At 21.5% G+C, this 14,297-nt stretch overlaps 2 protein-coding genes across 2 annotated transcripts; both read left to right on the forward strand. All coding sequences in view use genetic code 6, as the record gives it.

The window, feature by feature from the left end:
- Positions 1–2,353: 2,353 nt before the first annotated feature.
- On the forward strand, positions 2,354–4,251 carry TTHERM_00972990 (transmembrane protein, putative; the record flags this gene model as incomplete). Its single annotated transcript, XM_001009951.4, has 2 exons — positions 2,354–4,127; positions 4,175–4,251. 2 exons carry the CDS (start codon positions 2,354–2,356, stop codon positions 4,249–4,251), a joined length of 1,851 nt encoding a protein of 616 aa, XP_001009951.4.
- Positions 4,252–11,703: 7,452 nt separating this feature from the next.
- On the forward strand, positions 11,704–13,069 carry TTHERM_000973000 (hypothetical protein; the record flags this gene model as incomplete). The annotated part of the gene is made up of 3 exons (XM_012796086.1): positions 11,704–11,842; positions 12,325–12,905; positions 13,034–13,069. The coding sequence occupies 3 exons, from the start codon at positions 11,704–11,706 to the stop codon at positions 13,067–13,069; spliced, it is 756 nt and encodes a 251-aa protein (XP_012651540.1).
- Positions 13,070–14,297: the final 1,228 nt, after the last annotated feature.

The following is a 14,297-nucleotide window of genomic DNA, read 5'->3' on the forward strand; positions in this document are numbered from 1 at the left end:
AATGTTTTTAGATATATAAGGAACATTATTTTTATCATCCTTAGATCCTAAACTTTAATATCAGAGCCTTGTTGGAATTAGTGAACTTGCTGATATGTAAGAAGAAGTCAGATATTTTTAATACTATAGTAGCACAAACGATGTCTTTATTTTTTGTGAATAATCTACATACAAAATTGATTTTAATATTTTGGGAAATTAGTATGAGCCTATACTTAATGAGCCGTAAAGTTTGTTTGCTTAAATATCTATTAATAACATACAGACTGATTATCTTATAGTACATAAAAATAATATACTCTAAAGATATACTTAATACAAAATAAAATTTGAATAGGCTTTTAACTAAGAATCCTAAATAAGAGAAATAAAATACAATCAAAGTAGTGATGTCCTCATACTTGGTTTATCAGATTTTATTTTATTCTATTAATAATATTAATAAACTAAAAAAAATAATCTAAATTTTAATATTTAAAAGCTTGAAGTTGTTTAATTTTAGTAATTTATAACAGATAATGTTATTATTTGTAATTCAGAAATTTTACATTTAAATATTGAAAAAGGAAGTATTATCAAAGAGATTTAATTTAATTCAACATAATTTGTGACTTCATTTACATTTAATAACAATAAGGATTTAATTTTGATAGGATTTAATGATGGTCAAATACTTTAGTATAACTTAATTAGTTAAATATATTATTTATATAACACAACTTAATAGGGTAAAGTATAAGCTTCAATAATTAAAATTTAGCTAATAGAAATCTCAGAAAAATTAAATTATGTATATACTATTTCAAATGGAGCTTTTCTTCTTAAAATTGACACAATAAATATAAATATTATTTCATAAACAGACTTAAGACCTCTAGTTAACGAAGATCCTCAAGCTAAGTTAGCTCATTTTTTGATTGATTTAACTTATCAAAGGTATATCTTTAGTTTTATTGGATAGAAAATAGCTTATGTTTGGAATTACTCTAATAATTAATAAGAAGCAAAATTATTTTTACCTAAAATAAAAATGAATGCCTTAAACATAGAATAAAAATTTCTCTTTGCCTAGTTTTCATATTAAATAAGTATCTTTTTCCTTGACGCTAAAATTGAGTTATTTACTGTAATTCAAAAAGATTTTATTACAGACAGGATAAATTTCTATAAATTAATTACAAAAAATGTTATAGCTATTTTTTTCGTTGATAAATTAGAGCTCTTCATATTTAATGGAACTAAATTTAATATGGTAGTTCAGTAAAGATATATTTATCCTCAAATGCTAAGCTATAAATTTGATCCTTAAAGTAATTTACTAAATATAATAGGACTGCATAAAACTGGAGTTTTTGAAAATAACTACAATATAGATATTTATGATAAACAATCAATATAAGGATGCTCTGCTTTGATTTCAACTTAAGACTATTAATTTATTAAATAAGAAATTGCTTCAGTTTCTCCCAAATAAGTTTAGATCTATTCAGTAAATGGAATTTCTTTAATAGATTAACAAAATTGGTAAAGTTAAATCTATTTATAAATCTCTAGCTCTAAAATATCAAATGTTTTTCAATAAATTTCTGAACTTAAAAATAATTAATTTATATTATCGCCTTACAAAATATAAGATAATAGCATAGCTCTTTAAAATGATACCTTTTAAAACCTTGGCCAAGAAATTCTACAGCTTAATAATTTCAATTTCGACTTTTAAAATAATAGAAATTTATTTATCAACATCACTCAAAATACATTTACCAAACAAATTATCTTTTAGAATATAACAATCAGTTTAAAGTCATTTGGTACCAACCAAATATATATTTCAAACATAGAAAAAGTAGTCTTCTAAGATATCAAAATATCTTATCTTGACCTATCAATATAAAATGATTTAAATTCTTTGATCTTTTTCTATAATGTGTCACAAGTATTTATTTACAATCTTGATGTCTCATACAATCGTTTTTAATAGATTTCTTAGTTCCCAATATTTTAATTTTAATTAATAAAAAATATTCTCATAAAAGGAGTAAATGCAACAAATAACATTAATCTAATTAGTTTAATGAGTTTTTCTCAAATCCAAAATTTAACAATCATAAATTTAAAAATAAATGATAATATTTAAAACAATTAAATTGACTAAATTAATGGAATCATATCCTTTTATGGTTGTTAAAATACAACGATTGTTAACTGCTTATTTTAATCTAATAATCAACTTCTTCTTATTTATACTACAAAATAATATATTTTTGAAAAACAAAAAGTAGAATTAGAAGATGATGAATTGCTTTTTCAAAATTTTACTGTAAAAAAAAATCAATTTTTGAAGAGTAAAATCATGCTCATTTAAAGCTCATTTGTTTCATTTAATAATTTTACATCAAGTGATAATGAAGGTAATCTTTTTCTTGGGTAATCTTAAACAGTTTTAATATAAAAAAGCAATTTTAATGCTAATAAAGCATAAAATGGAGGAGCTATTTAATTTTTAGCTATTCAGACAAAAATATAATTTTAAGAATCTAAATTTTAACAAAACTCTGCTTTGAGCAGTGGAGGGGCTCTTCACTTTGAAAATATAAATAAATGTTAAGTAATATTTGATAGGGCTACAATCATTTAATTCAATAGAGCCTTGATTGGAGGAGGATTAAGGATTGTTTAGACTGATTAAAATAAACTATAATTACCTCTTTTCTTCCCATTTTCAGATAATGTGCTTGAAAATATAGCAGAAATATACGGAAACGATAGTGCATCATATCTCTAAAATATCATCATTAAAAATAACAATTAAATTAATGAATATTCATTTGCATTTTACAAAAATTTAATAAATGCCCCAAATAATTTTTAGAATGAATATTAAAGACATGCTGAAATAAAATAATTTAGAAGTGGAGGTCTTATTGATTTCAGAATATATATTGTTGATGAGTAAAATAGATATTTAAGCTTCTCAAAAGATAAGCTAAAATAAGGCAATTATTCAGAAGATATAGACCTCGAGCTAAGAAATTTATAAATTTCAATTAATTAACTAGATTCTAATAAAAACTTAATAAATGGATAGCAAATTATTGATTTTAATCAATATGATTCTGTAGATTAAACATTCTCATTAAACGATTTGCAAATACTAGGGCTTCTTAAATCAGTTCAATATTTTTCTATAAATTCAACAATTTATAGAAACTCTGTTAATAAATTACCAGTTCTTTTATCAATAGAATTCAGAAATTGCTAAATAGGGGAGATAATTCAAAATATAAATGCCTTGCAAATATGTAATCAGTGCTTGAATGGTACTTACCAGCTGAGTGACCCATAAACACTTTATCAATAATCTTTAAAAGAAAAGAAAGATAATAATCGATGCTTAAATTGTCCTGAGTCTGCATTAATGTGCTAAGGAAGTACTATAAAATTAAAAAATGGATACTGGAGGAAAAGCAATATTACAGATGAGATTATAGCATGTAATTCAATGATAAACTCATGCTAAGCTGAAAATCCTAATAGCATTAATTACTGCTCAGAAGGTTACATAGGCCCTGTTTGCGAGTAATGTGATATTTTAGGTGATGTATGGAAAGGCTCTCGCTATTCAGAGTTTCTTTCAAAAGGAATTTGTCAAACTTGTGGAGAGGATTCAAAATTATGGATTTATTAAATTTTAAAAATAATAATTTTAGAACTTTATTTCATATATGTTTTAGGAGTTTTCATCTAAAAATTTAAATACTCATAAACTTGCTACTATCTGAGAATATTGAAGATCCTACCAATTAGTAGTAATAGCATAAAGGACTACTCAGGATTCTATATTAAAATTATTCTTAACTATTATCAGTTATCTGCACTTTTAATAGCATAACCTAAGGTGATTTCAATTCATCTTAATTGGCTTAATAACATAATTGGGTCTGGTGGTGTATAAGTTTCATTAGGATCAAGCTGTCTTGCTAGTGAAAAAACTATTAGATAGATAGGTACAATTCTCTTTTAGACTTAAATTTAATTTTTTGTACCTATAGTAGCACTTGCTCTTATTCCCATAACTCTATATTATTATAAAGACTTTACGAAAGAATAGCTAAGACCATACCATGGTTATTTACTTTTTCATATAGTTTTTATATTTTTCTAAATTAGCTAGATATCATATTTTACAAAAGCACTTACTTGCAAACAAGTAGGAAATTAACTTTACAACCCAATAGACTTATAAGTTGACTGTTATGACCTTGATGTTGTTAAATATTTATATCCTTTCTCTGTGATGGTATTAAGTTTTTGGACTCTCCTTCCATTAGTATTTCTGAGGCTGTTAAATTTAAGAAAGCAAAAATTAGATTAATGTTTGAATAAATATAAGTATGGATATTATTATGGAGAACTAAAGCATCAGCATTACTATTGGGAATTTGTTAGAATTTATTTGAAAATTGCTATAATTTATATATAAATCCTATTATAAAATAGTAACTAGATTGTTGCTACCCTTACAATTACAATTCTTTTAAGCTATTACATTAAAATAATATCACAAAATAATCCTTTTATTTCAAATAACATACAGAAATGTGAAATAGCAGCTCTCTCTTTTATTATTTTAAAAATGTATATATAGTTGGTATAAATATAAAATCTACAAATTTAAATCTATACTGAAGTAGCTCAAATCATCATAGATTATTTATTCTTTTTTTGTTTCTTAATGATTGTGATAGGAATTATGATTTGCAACTCGTAGAATAAATTTGTAATTTTTATAAAAAACTAGCTGCTAAAATGTATGCCTTTGAAATTCAAATAATTAATTAATGCTGATAAGGTTTCATTTTAAGCTTATTTGAAATGGAAATATGTGTATAAAAAAGTAAAAAAAAATAATTAATTCATGAAAACAATCAAGAAATATTAAAAAAATTAAGAGAAATAATTCAAATAAATAAAAACTAATTTAAAGATACTAAATTAGTCAAAAACCAATAAAAAGATAGCTTAATTTTAAAATTAAATATTAAATTAAGGAGATTGTTAAATCTTATTTACAAGGCTTTAAGGTTTGGAGTCTCATCAGGCATTCATATGAGATATATTTTATTAAATAAGATAAAGTATTTTATGTAGTATGTAGAAATGGTTATATGTTAAGTAATTCAATATTTATAAACATTTTTAGAAGTATCTACATCATTAATTGCTAAATTCAAGAATTAAAATATGATGAAGCAGATATTTTGATATTTTAATCTCTTAATTAGCTTTTATTTAAAATAATAAAAATAGACAAAAAATTTATAAAAATAGTAGCAAAAGAACTAATTTAAAATTATGTAATTTTATAATTTTTAACTATTGTCGAATAATTATTTTACCAGTAGGGAATATATATTTAATTGAATAACAAATATTTTTTTATAAATTAAAAGAAAATTTAAAATTAATAAAAAAACATATCTTAGCATCTTTCAAAATCTGAATAAACAAACAAAAAAAATTTAATTAAAGATTTTATTTTTTGATATATCTAAATTTTAATTTAAACGTTTAATCTTGAGTTAACACACATTTTATATTAATTAGAAGTTTAATTGAAGATTAATTGCAATATAAATAATTTAGATTTCTTTATCAAATCTTGGATTAAACATGTTTTATTTATTTCTTTCTTCTAGAATATTAAAATATTTGATTTAAATTTTCTTTTATTTAATAAAGTAATATTTATTGTTCTACTGATTATTTATTTAGTACTAGCAAAATAATTATTGGACAATAGCTAAATTTATTTTTGAAAACCATTTTCATTTATCGTAGATGAAATTAAATTAAAATCTATAGCTATTGTAGAATTTAGAAAAAAACAATTGAAGAAAATTAATAATAACTTTTTCTTTATTAATAAAAATTATTTCTGTTCATACACAGTATGTAAATAAAGAAATAAAATTAATTAATTTTTAATTTAAATTGTATTTTTTAATTAATTCATACAAATTTCTCCATAAATTAGTTAGTTTTTCATTCCAAAATCATTGTTATTTATTCCTAAAAACATCAATTATATAAATATGATATTATTTTAACTACCAAATGAGTAAAAATCATATAAGGCATTAAAAACTTTAATATTTATAAATTGTGGAATAAAACTAATAATAATAATATCCAATTCTATCTAAAATAGCAAGAATATTTTTGATAAAAAAATGACAAGCCTAGATTTGAGATAATCTTTTCTAAAAGCTGCTCTTAATTTTTGTTACTTTGATTAGCTTGTGAAAAAATACTTGATAGCATGTTAAAAGATTAATAAACCAAAAAAGACTATGAAGATAATAAAATGAGTGATACACATTTAATTTAACTAAATTAATATGTTTCTAAGAGAAAATATTAACCATAAATTAAATTTTGATGAAAATTCATCTTGTGAAATTAACATAATGTGTATTAAAATCATCGTATTAAATTATTAAAAAAAGTTATTTTTAATATTAATCTAAGCAATTTCTATTTAGTGGCGAATAATCTAATTAAACATTAATTTTTCCCCCTTTACATTAGATTTTGGAAGGTAATTAATTAAATTTTGTAAAATAATGCTAATATATCTTACATAAATACATAACTATATATTTACTCAGACAGCTATATATTTCTTACTTTCTCTTCCTCTAGAATACTTAGAAATTACAATTTTTTTTTTGATATTTGAATTAAATTGAACTTTACAATCAACTAAATAAAATTTATTAATAATATCTAAAAATCTATTAGAAATATAGATAATTAACCTGATTTAGGTCTTTTCTTTGATTAATTAAAGGATAGTTTACTTCTTCAAAATTTCAATCAAATCAATAAAATTTTCATATTCAATTTCATAATAATAGATAAAGTTTATATAGCACAAGGTCATAAATAACATGGCGAATAATGAACTCTCTGAAATAACTCGATCAATTTATATAATTTTGTTTAATATGACTCTCAACTTAAAAAAATTTTTTGCTTATTTTTTTTTAAAATAGTCAAAAAAATAAAAAAATAAAATAATTTAAATATTATAAAATTTTAAATTTGATAAGATAAAGCAGATTATTTATGTAGTTACTTTGATTAGTTTTGTGAAAAAATACTTGATAGCATGTTAAAAGGTCAATCAACTAAAAAAGACTATGAAGATAATAAAGTGAGTGATACATATTTCATTTAACTAAATTAATATATTTCTAAGAGAAAATATTAGCCATAAATTAAATTAAATATTGATGAAAATTCATCTTGAGAAATTAACATAATAAATATTAAAATGATATTATTAAATTATTAAAGAAAGTTATTTTTAATATTAATCTAAGCGATTTCTATTTTGTGGTAAATAAACTTATTAAATGTTAATTATTTTCTCCCCTTACATTAAACGTTGGTAGGTAATTAATTAAGTTTTGTAAAATAATAATAATAATACATCTTACATAAATACATAACTATTTTACTCATACAGCTATATAGTCTTACTTTTGCTCCCTCTAAAATATTTATAAATTACAATTTTTTGATATTTGAATTAAATTGAACTAACTAAAATTTATCAATAATATCTAAAAATCTATTAGCAATAGAGATTATTAACCTGATTTAGGTCTTTTCTTTAATTAATTAAAGGAGACTTTACCTCTTCAAAATTTCAATCAAATCAATAAAATTTATATGTTCAATTTTATAATAATAGATGAAGTTTATTTAAATCGCACATGGACATAAATAATATAATTAATAAAGGCCTCTTGAAATTGCTCGAAAAGAAAGCTATTTACATAATTATGTTTAATGTGACTCTTAAATTTTTTGCATATTAATTCATTATCTTTAATAAAAATCTTATTTTCTTATGATTTCTGATTATTATTTAAATTATGTAAACTCCTCCCTCTTCATAACGATAAATAAAGCATCTTCATATTTAGTGGCTATGAGAGATATTTAATGTAAAATTTAAAAAAAATAATAAATAGCTTAAAATATTTCAACTCTATTTTAATATAAACAATAAAAAAATTATTTTCAATAACCTATAAATATAAATATTTACATATTACTTTGATAAATAAAAAAATGAATTACTCTAATTCCTCACTAAATTAATTAAGGGAACCAACTTCCCTATTTTGGAGGGAAATTCTGAGTTCTAAAATTTTTTTGGTCCGTTTATATTAGTGGCTCTTAATTAATGAAGAGTTAGAGTATTTCATAAAATAGATTTTTTTTCTCAAATTAAAAAAGAAATATAAATGGCTAGTTTGAATAAAGACATGTGATTCTGTATATTTATTTACCTATTTATTTGTTAAAATTATTATCTAATTTTATTTTTTAAAAATTATAAAAAGGTTTTTCTTACTTATACTTTAAATAGTTTGCTTTAACTGATTTAAAAATTTTTGATACAAGAATCACAAATAAAAAAATTGGAAAAAAAAATAATTAATTTTATACAATCAATATGTTTATTTATAAATACATATTTATTAGTGGAATTCTTCATATTATTATTTTAGTTCGAAAGAAGATGTTTACTTATTTATACAACCATTAGTTATTATTACTTTAATTAATTACTATTCAATCATCCCAGATTATTTTATTAAACAAATACCCCAACTCAAAAAATTAACGAAGATTAGAAATTGCTAACAGAATAGACATCCTTTATTAAAATCAGCTAAATAAAGAGTAAAAATAAAATTTAGTAATTAAATTTAGAGGCATTTATATTCACTCATAGGTAGATTTTAGGTTTTAAATAAATAAATATAAATTATTAAGACATAAAAAAATATTTAAAAAAAAAGAAAGTTTATCTATAATATGATGATTAAGTATATAACTGTAAAAATTATTTTGTTTTTAGTAATTCAATTACTAGCAAAAGAGCTATGTACAGAGATAGAAGGATGTCTAAGCTGCATTAATAACGCTAATTATTAAAATTAATGCACATAGTGTGAAGTGGATTACTTGCTGGATTCAGAATAAAATGTATGCATTTATACTAAATGTAATAATTATTAGTTTTTCGATAAGTAATAATATGATGGCAGTCAAGAGAGCGGTTGTGTAGCTATCTGTAATTCTTCTACCTAACAAGATGACAAGACAAACTTATGTAAAACACAATTAAGATGTAACACTTAAAGACCTTCGTAGCAAATTATGCAAGAAAATGTCATCACAAAAGACTTTTTTATATATCAAAATGATTATTATGTGGCCTAAAAAGAAGGATCTCTGTTCGTTTATAATAGGACTGATGTTTCTCTCATAAAAAATATGTAATTCTAAACCAATGATCTTCTCTTATTTCACATAAACGATATAATTTTCATAAAAAGAGCTGATTATTATTTATCTATATGGGATATTAAGAGTGACTCAAGAAAATCAATACAATACAAAGATATGATCTCGTTTGATTCAATTACTTCGTTTTAAAGTTAGTATAGCATAGCTTACATTTAATAACAAGAATAAATTTAATTGTAGATTGTTTATGATGAATTGAATCAAATATTTTCTTTTTCTAATCCCTTTACAATAAGTGTTATCGCAAAATCAATTAAATTTATTGGCTAATATATTTTTATATATGATTCATAAAGCATCTTAGTTTAATCGGTAACAGTAAATTATGTTGAGAAAAATGGCTTGAATTTATAAGTAATAAATAGTTTTATTGCATAAAATATGCCACAAAGCACCTTTTTCGATATTCACTCCACATCTTAGAATGGAATTTACTACTCATGTTTCGATAGTTCAGTATTTAAAATAGATTTAAATAATAATTCATTTGATTAAATTTATTTAAGTTTTTAGTAGAATAGAAGTATAAAAAAATGTAAAATATTTTAAGCATAAGACAATGATTTAAACCAATATTTGATAGTTATTACTGATTTGCAAATAACCACCATAGATTTATAAACAAATTCTGTGAATTTTATAATAACTTTAAACGGTGGTGATTAAATTACTGATTTTGAGATCTTCAGCTTATGGGGAAAAGAAAATTATATAATTGTGATTCTAAATTAAATAGAAATGTCATTTTATTACTTTGATACAAGTTTGTAAAATTTTGTTTTATCTGAACAAAAATATGTTTTGAATTATTCCTCATAAAGTATCTAAAAAATAAAAAATAAAAGTTCTACTTAAAATGAATTTGCTTAGGAGTTAGTTCTTTTAAATAACGATTCTATTTAAATAATTAAGTAAGGTAGTGTATAGCAATAGGAAAGATTTTTAGTATAATTTAAAATTATATAGAATGTTTATTCACCTTTTCCTGCTACATTTTTAAATGGATTTTAGTTATAATAAAGTTTATTATTTCTTAGCTACTATCCACCTCTTATTATTAAACGCCAATAAAATAATTAAATCATATTTTATGACATGTCAAATGAGAACAATGGCAAATTATCAAAAAAATTGCAATTAAAAGATAATATAGATTTCATAAAAAAACTTAACTATAATACAATAATCGCGAAAAGTAGCTAAAAAATAATAATAATAAATGTATTTACTAAATAAATATAAGAAATGTTGTGCCTATCATGCAAAGTAGACACTAATGGTGATAAAATATTAACATCTTCAGGTTAAGATGTAAAACTTTATTCTTTAGATTTACAAATAATATTTATGTGCACTCTATAATTTCAGTTAATTTAAGATATCTATTTAATAGAGAATTTAAAATTTGTTATAAAAGGTTATGGAAATATATCCTTATATTAAATCGATTTATAAAATAATTAAATTTAAAAGATATAAGCTATACATACTTTTGCTGACAATATTGAAATAATAAAATCAGTTTCTTCTTTCTAAGATGAAATTAACAATAATTTTTATTTAGATTAGATTCTAATTTTCGATGAGATAGGTTTTTTTAACATTTATAGTTCAGACATGACATCAATTTACTAAATAAATTAATTGCCAGTATCAAAAGTTAGCTCATTAGGTCGGGTTATGTATGATGATTAGGTTTATGTTTTATAAGGATAGGAAGGTATTCTTTTAATAGACATCTCAAGTAATAACTAAACCTTTATAAAATCAACATTTTATATTGGCTAATTAATAAAAAAAGTAAATTTAAATGGGAAAAAATATTATTCTACCTATGTTTTTGATTAATAGTAATTTTACGAATACTTTATTGACATATAAAGAAATATTATATAAATTAGTGGAAAAGATTATTTTTATGGAGATATATAAACTAATTTTCAGAATATTCCTTTAAAAAATTTTAAATATTCTTAGAATACTTCAGTATATTACTTTGAAAGCATTTAAGGTTTACTGCATTAAGCCTAAATTTAAAATAATAGATACTCTAGGCTTAATTTAGGTGATTATCAAATTAATTCTGCAACTTATATGAAAAGAAGCGCTAAATTTGGAAAGTATTATATTTTTAATTACCAGTCAGTTTACTCCTTTGATATATTCAATGATAGCGTTTTATAAATTTTTATCTAAAACGTTTAGTTAAGGCAAATTGATTTATTTGATGAAATCTTTTTTATATGGAAATCTGAAAATACATTTATTTTTGTAAATATCTAAACTAACGTATAATATATCTTTCAAGATATGAAAGTTATTAGTGGATATGCTTATGATTATAATGAAAAAAATCTTTATATATATGGAAGTAGCATTTATGTTATTAATGCCTAGCTTACTCCTTAAAAAATTGTAGACCAAAATGGTGACTATATCCAAATGAATTGTAGAACCTTATAAAAAAAAATAATATGTTTATATTCCATTCTTTAAAACTATAATATTTTTTTATATGATAAGATAGAAAAAACTTCTCAAAAATTTTAAATTTTATATGATGACCTATAATTTATTACTGATGAAACAAACTAAAACATCTTTATTTACAGTAGGTATAATAAAAGCAAAATCTATAACTTTGATGGAATTTTAAAACAAACAATTGAAGGAAATTAAGATAGATGCTATCTTTACTCAAAAAAGTATTTCTGTTCATATTCCTAATGTAAAAAAATAAATAAATAAATTTTTATTTTAAGTTTTAATTTCAATCACACAAAAATTCTTCATTAAATTAATTATTCATTTAAAATCATTTTTATTAATTTCTAAAATCATCAATTATGTTATTTAGAAAAATTGCCATTTAATTTTTTTTTTAGGAAAACTTTTTGAGAAATTTAATTTTAAATTTATTTAAAAAATTAGATATGACTTTAATAGATAGATAAAGCTTTGATTTTATTTAATTTGATATTAGAGATAGCTCTGGTTATATTATATAATTCATATATATAGAATAGCTAAATTACATATTATTTAACACAAGTGGCAGCTAGGATTAAATTTCTTTATATGATGTTTCTGCTTAATAAAAAATTGTTACTTTATCTGGAGTTAAATATAACTCATTAGACAATAAAAATATTATTCAAGTAGAATATGATGAAAGTTCTATTAGATATGTAATGTTTTTAGACGCAGAAGGAACATTTTATCTGTCTTCCATAGATCCTAAACTTCCATTTCAAAGCTTTGTTAAAATTAGCGAATTTACTGATGGATAAGAAAAGATACAAAAGTTTAGTTATGACAATATAACTAATGATGTTTTTATTTATTCTGACTAATAGATTTACAAATTTGATTATAACTTATTGGGAAACCAGTATGAACCTATTCTAAACGAGCCACAAAGTTTGTTTGTTTAAATATCTATTAATAGTATGCAGACTGATTTTCTTATTATCAACAAATTTAATGTAATCCAAAGATATACAGAATAGAAAGTAAAATTTGAATTTGCAATAAGTAATGAAAATTAAATAGTAGAAATAAAATACAATTAAAGCAAAGATATTTTAATACTTGCTTTTTCAGACTCTATTTTATTCTATTAATAATATTAATAAAATAGAAATAATAACCTAATTTCTACTATTTACAAGCTTGAAACTATTTAATTTTAGCAGTTTATAACTGATAGTGTTGTTATTACTTGTGATTCAAAAATTTTGCATTTAAATGTTGAATAAGGTATTATCATCAAAGAAATTTAATATAATTCAACATAATTAGTCACTTCATTTACTTTTAATAGCAATTAGGATTTAATAATAATAGGTTTTAGTGATTGTTAACTGCTTTAATATAACCTAATTAGCTAATAATATTTTTTATATAACACCACTTAATAGGGTCCTTTGTAAACTTAGATAATAAAAATTTATCTGATAGAAAACTCAGATATTTAATAATATGCTTATGCTATTTCTAATGGTGCACTTCTACTGAAAATAGATATCCAAAATATTAATATTATTTCATAAATAGATTTAAAACTTCTAGTCAATGAAGATTCTTAAATTACGTTGGCAAATTTTTTGATTGATTACACTTATCAAAGATATATTTTTAGTTTTAGTGGATAGAAGAAAGCTTATATATATAACTACTCAAATAATAAACAAGAATAAAATTTATTTTTACCTAAAATAAAAATTGATAGCTTGAGTATAGAAAAAGGCTTCATACTTATCTAATGCTCCTTTTAAATAAACTTGTATATCCTTGACACTAAAATTGAATTTTTAACAGCAATTAAAAAAGATTTTATCACAGATAGAATTACTTTCTTCAAATTAATAACAAAAAATGTGATAGCTATTTTATTTGTTGATAAATTTGAACTGCTTGTAATAAATGGGACTAAATTCGATATTGTAGCTTAGTAAAGTTATGGATATCCTCAATTTTTAAGCTATAAATTTGATTCTCAAAAAAATATAGTAAATATATTAGGCTTACATTAAAATGGAATTTTTGAAAATAATTACAATTTAGATATTTTCAGTAAAGACTCAATATAAGGATGTTCTGCTTTGATTTCAAGTTAAGACTATTAATATATTTAATAAGAACTAACTTATATTTAGCCCAAATAAACAGAGGTTATAACAGTGAATGGAATTTCTTTGATCAATTAATAAAATTGGCAAAGTTAAATCAACTTATAAATATCTAGCTCTAAAATATCAAATGTATTTCAATAAATTTCCTAATTAAATAATAATCAATTTATCTTTTCACCTTATGATATTTAAAACAATATTATAGCTCTTTAAAATGATACTTTTTAAAACCTTGGCCAAGAAATTCTACAGCTTGCTAATTTCAATTTC

The sequence above is a fragment of the Tetrahymena thermophila genome (assembly GCF_000189635.1).
Source record: "Tetrahymena thermophila SB210 genomic scaffold scf_8254769, whole genome shotgun sequence".
Taxonomy (NCBI): domain Eukaryota; phylum Ciliophora; class Oligohymenophorea; order Hymenostomatida; family Tetrahymenidae; genus Tetrahymena; species Tetrahymena thermophila.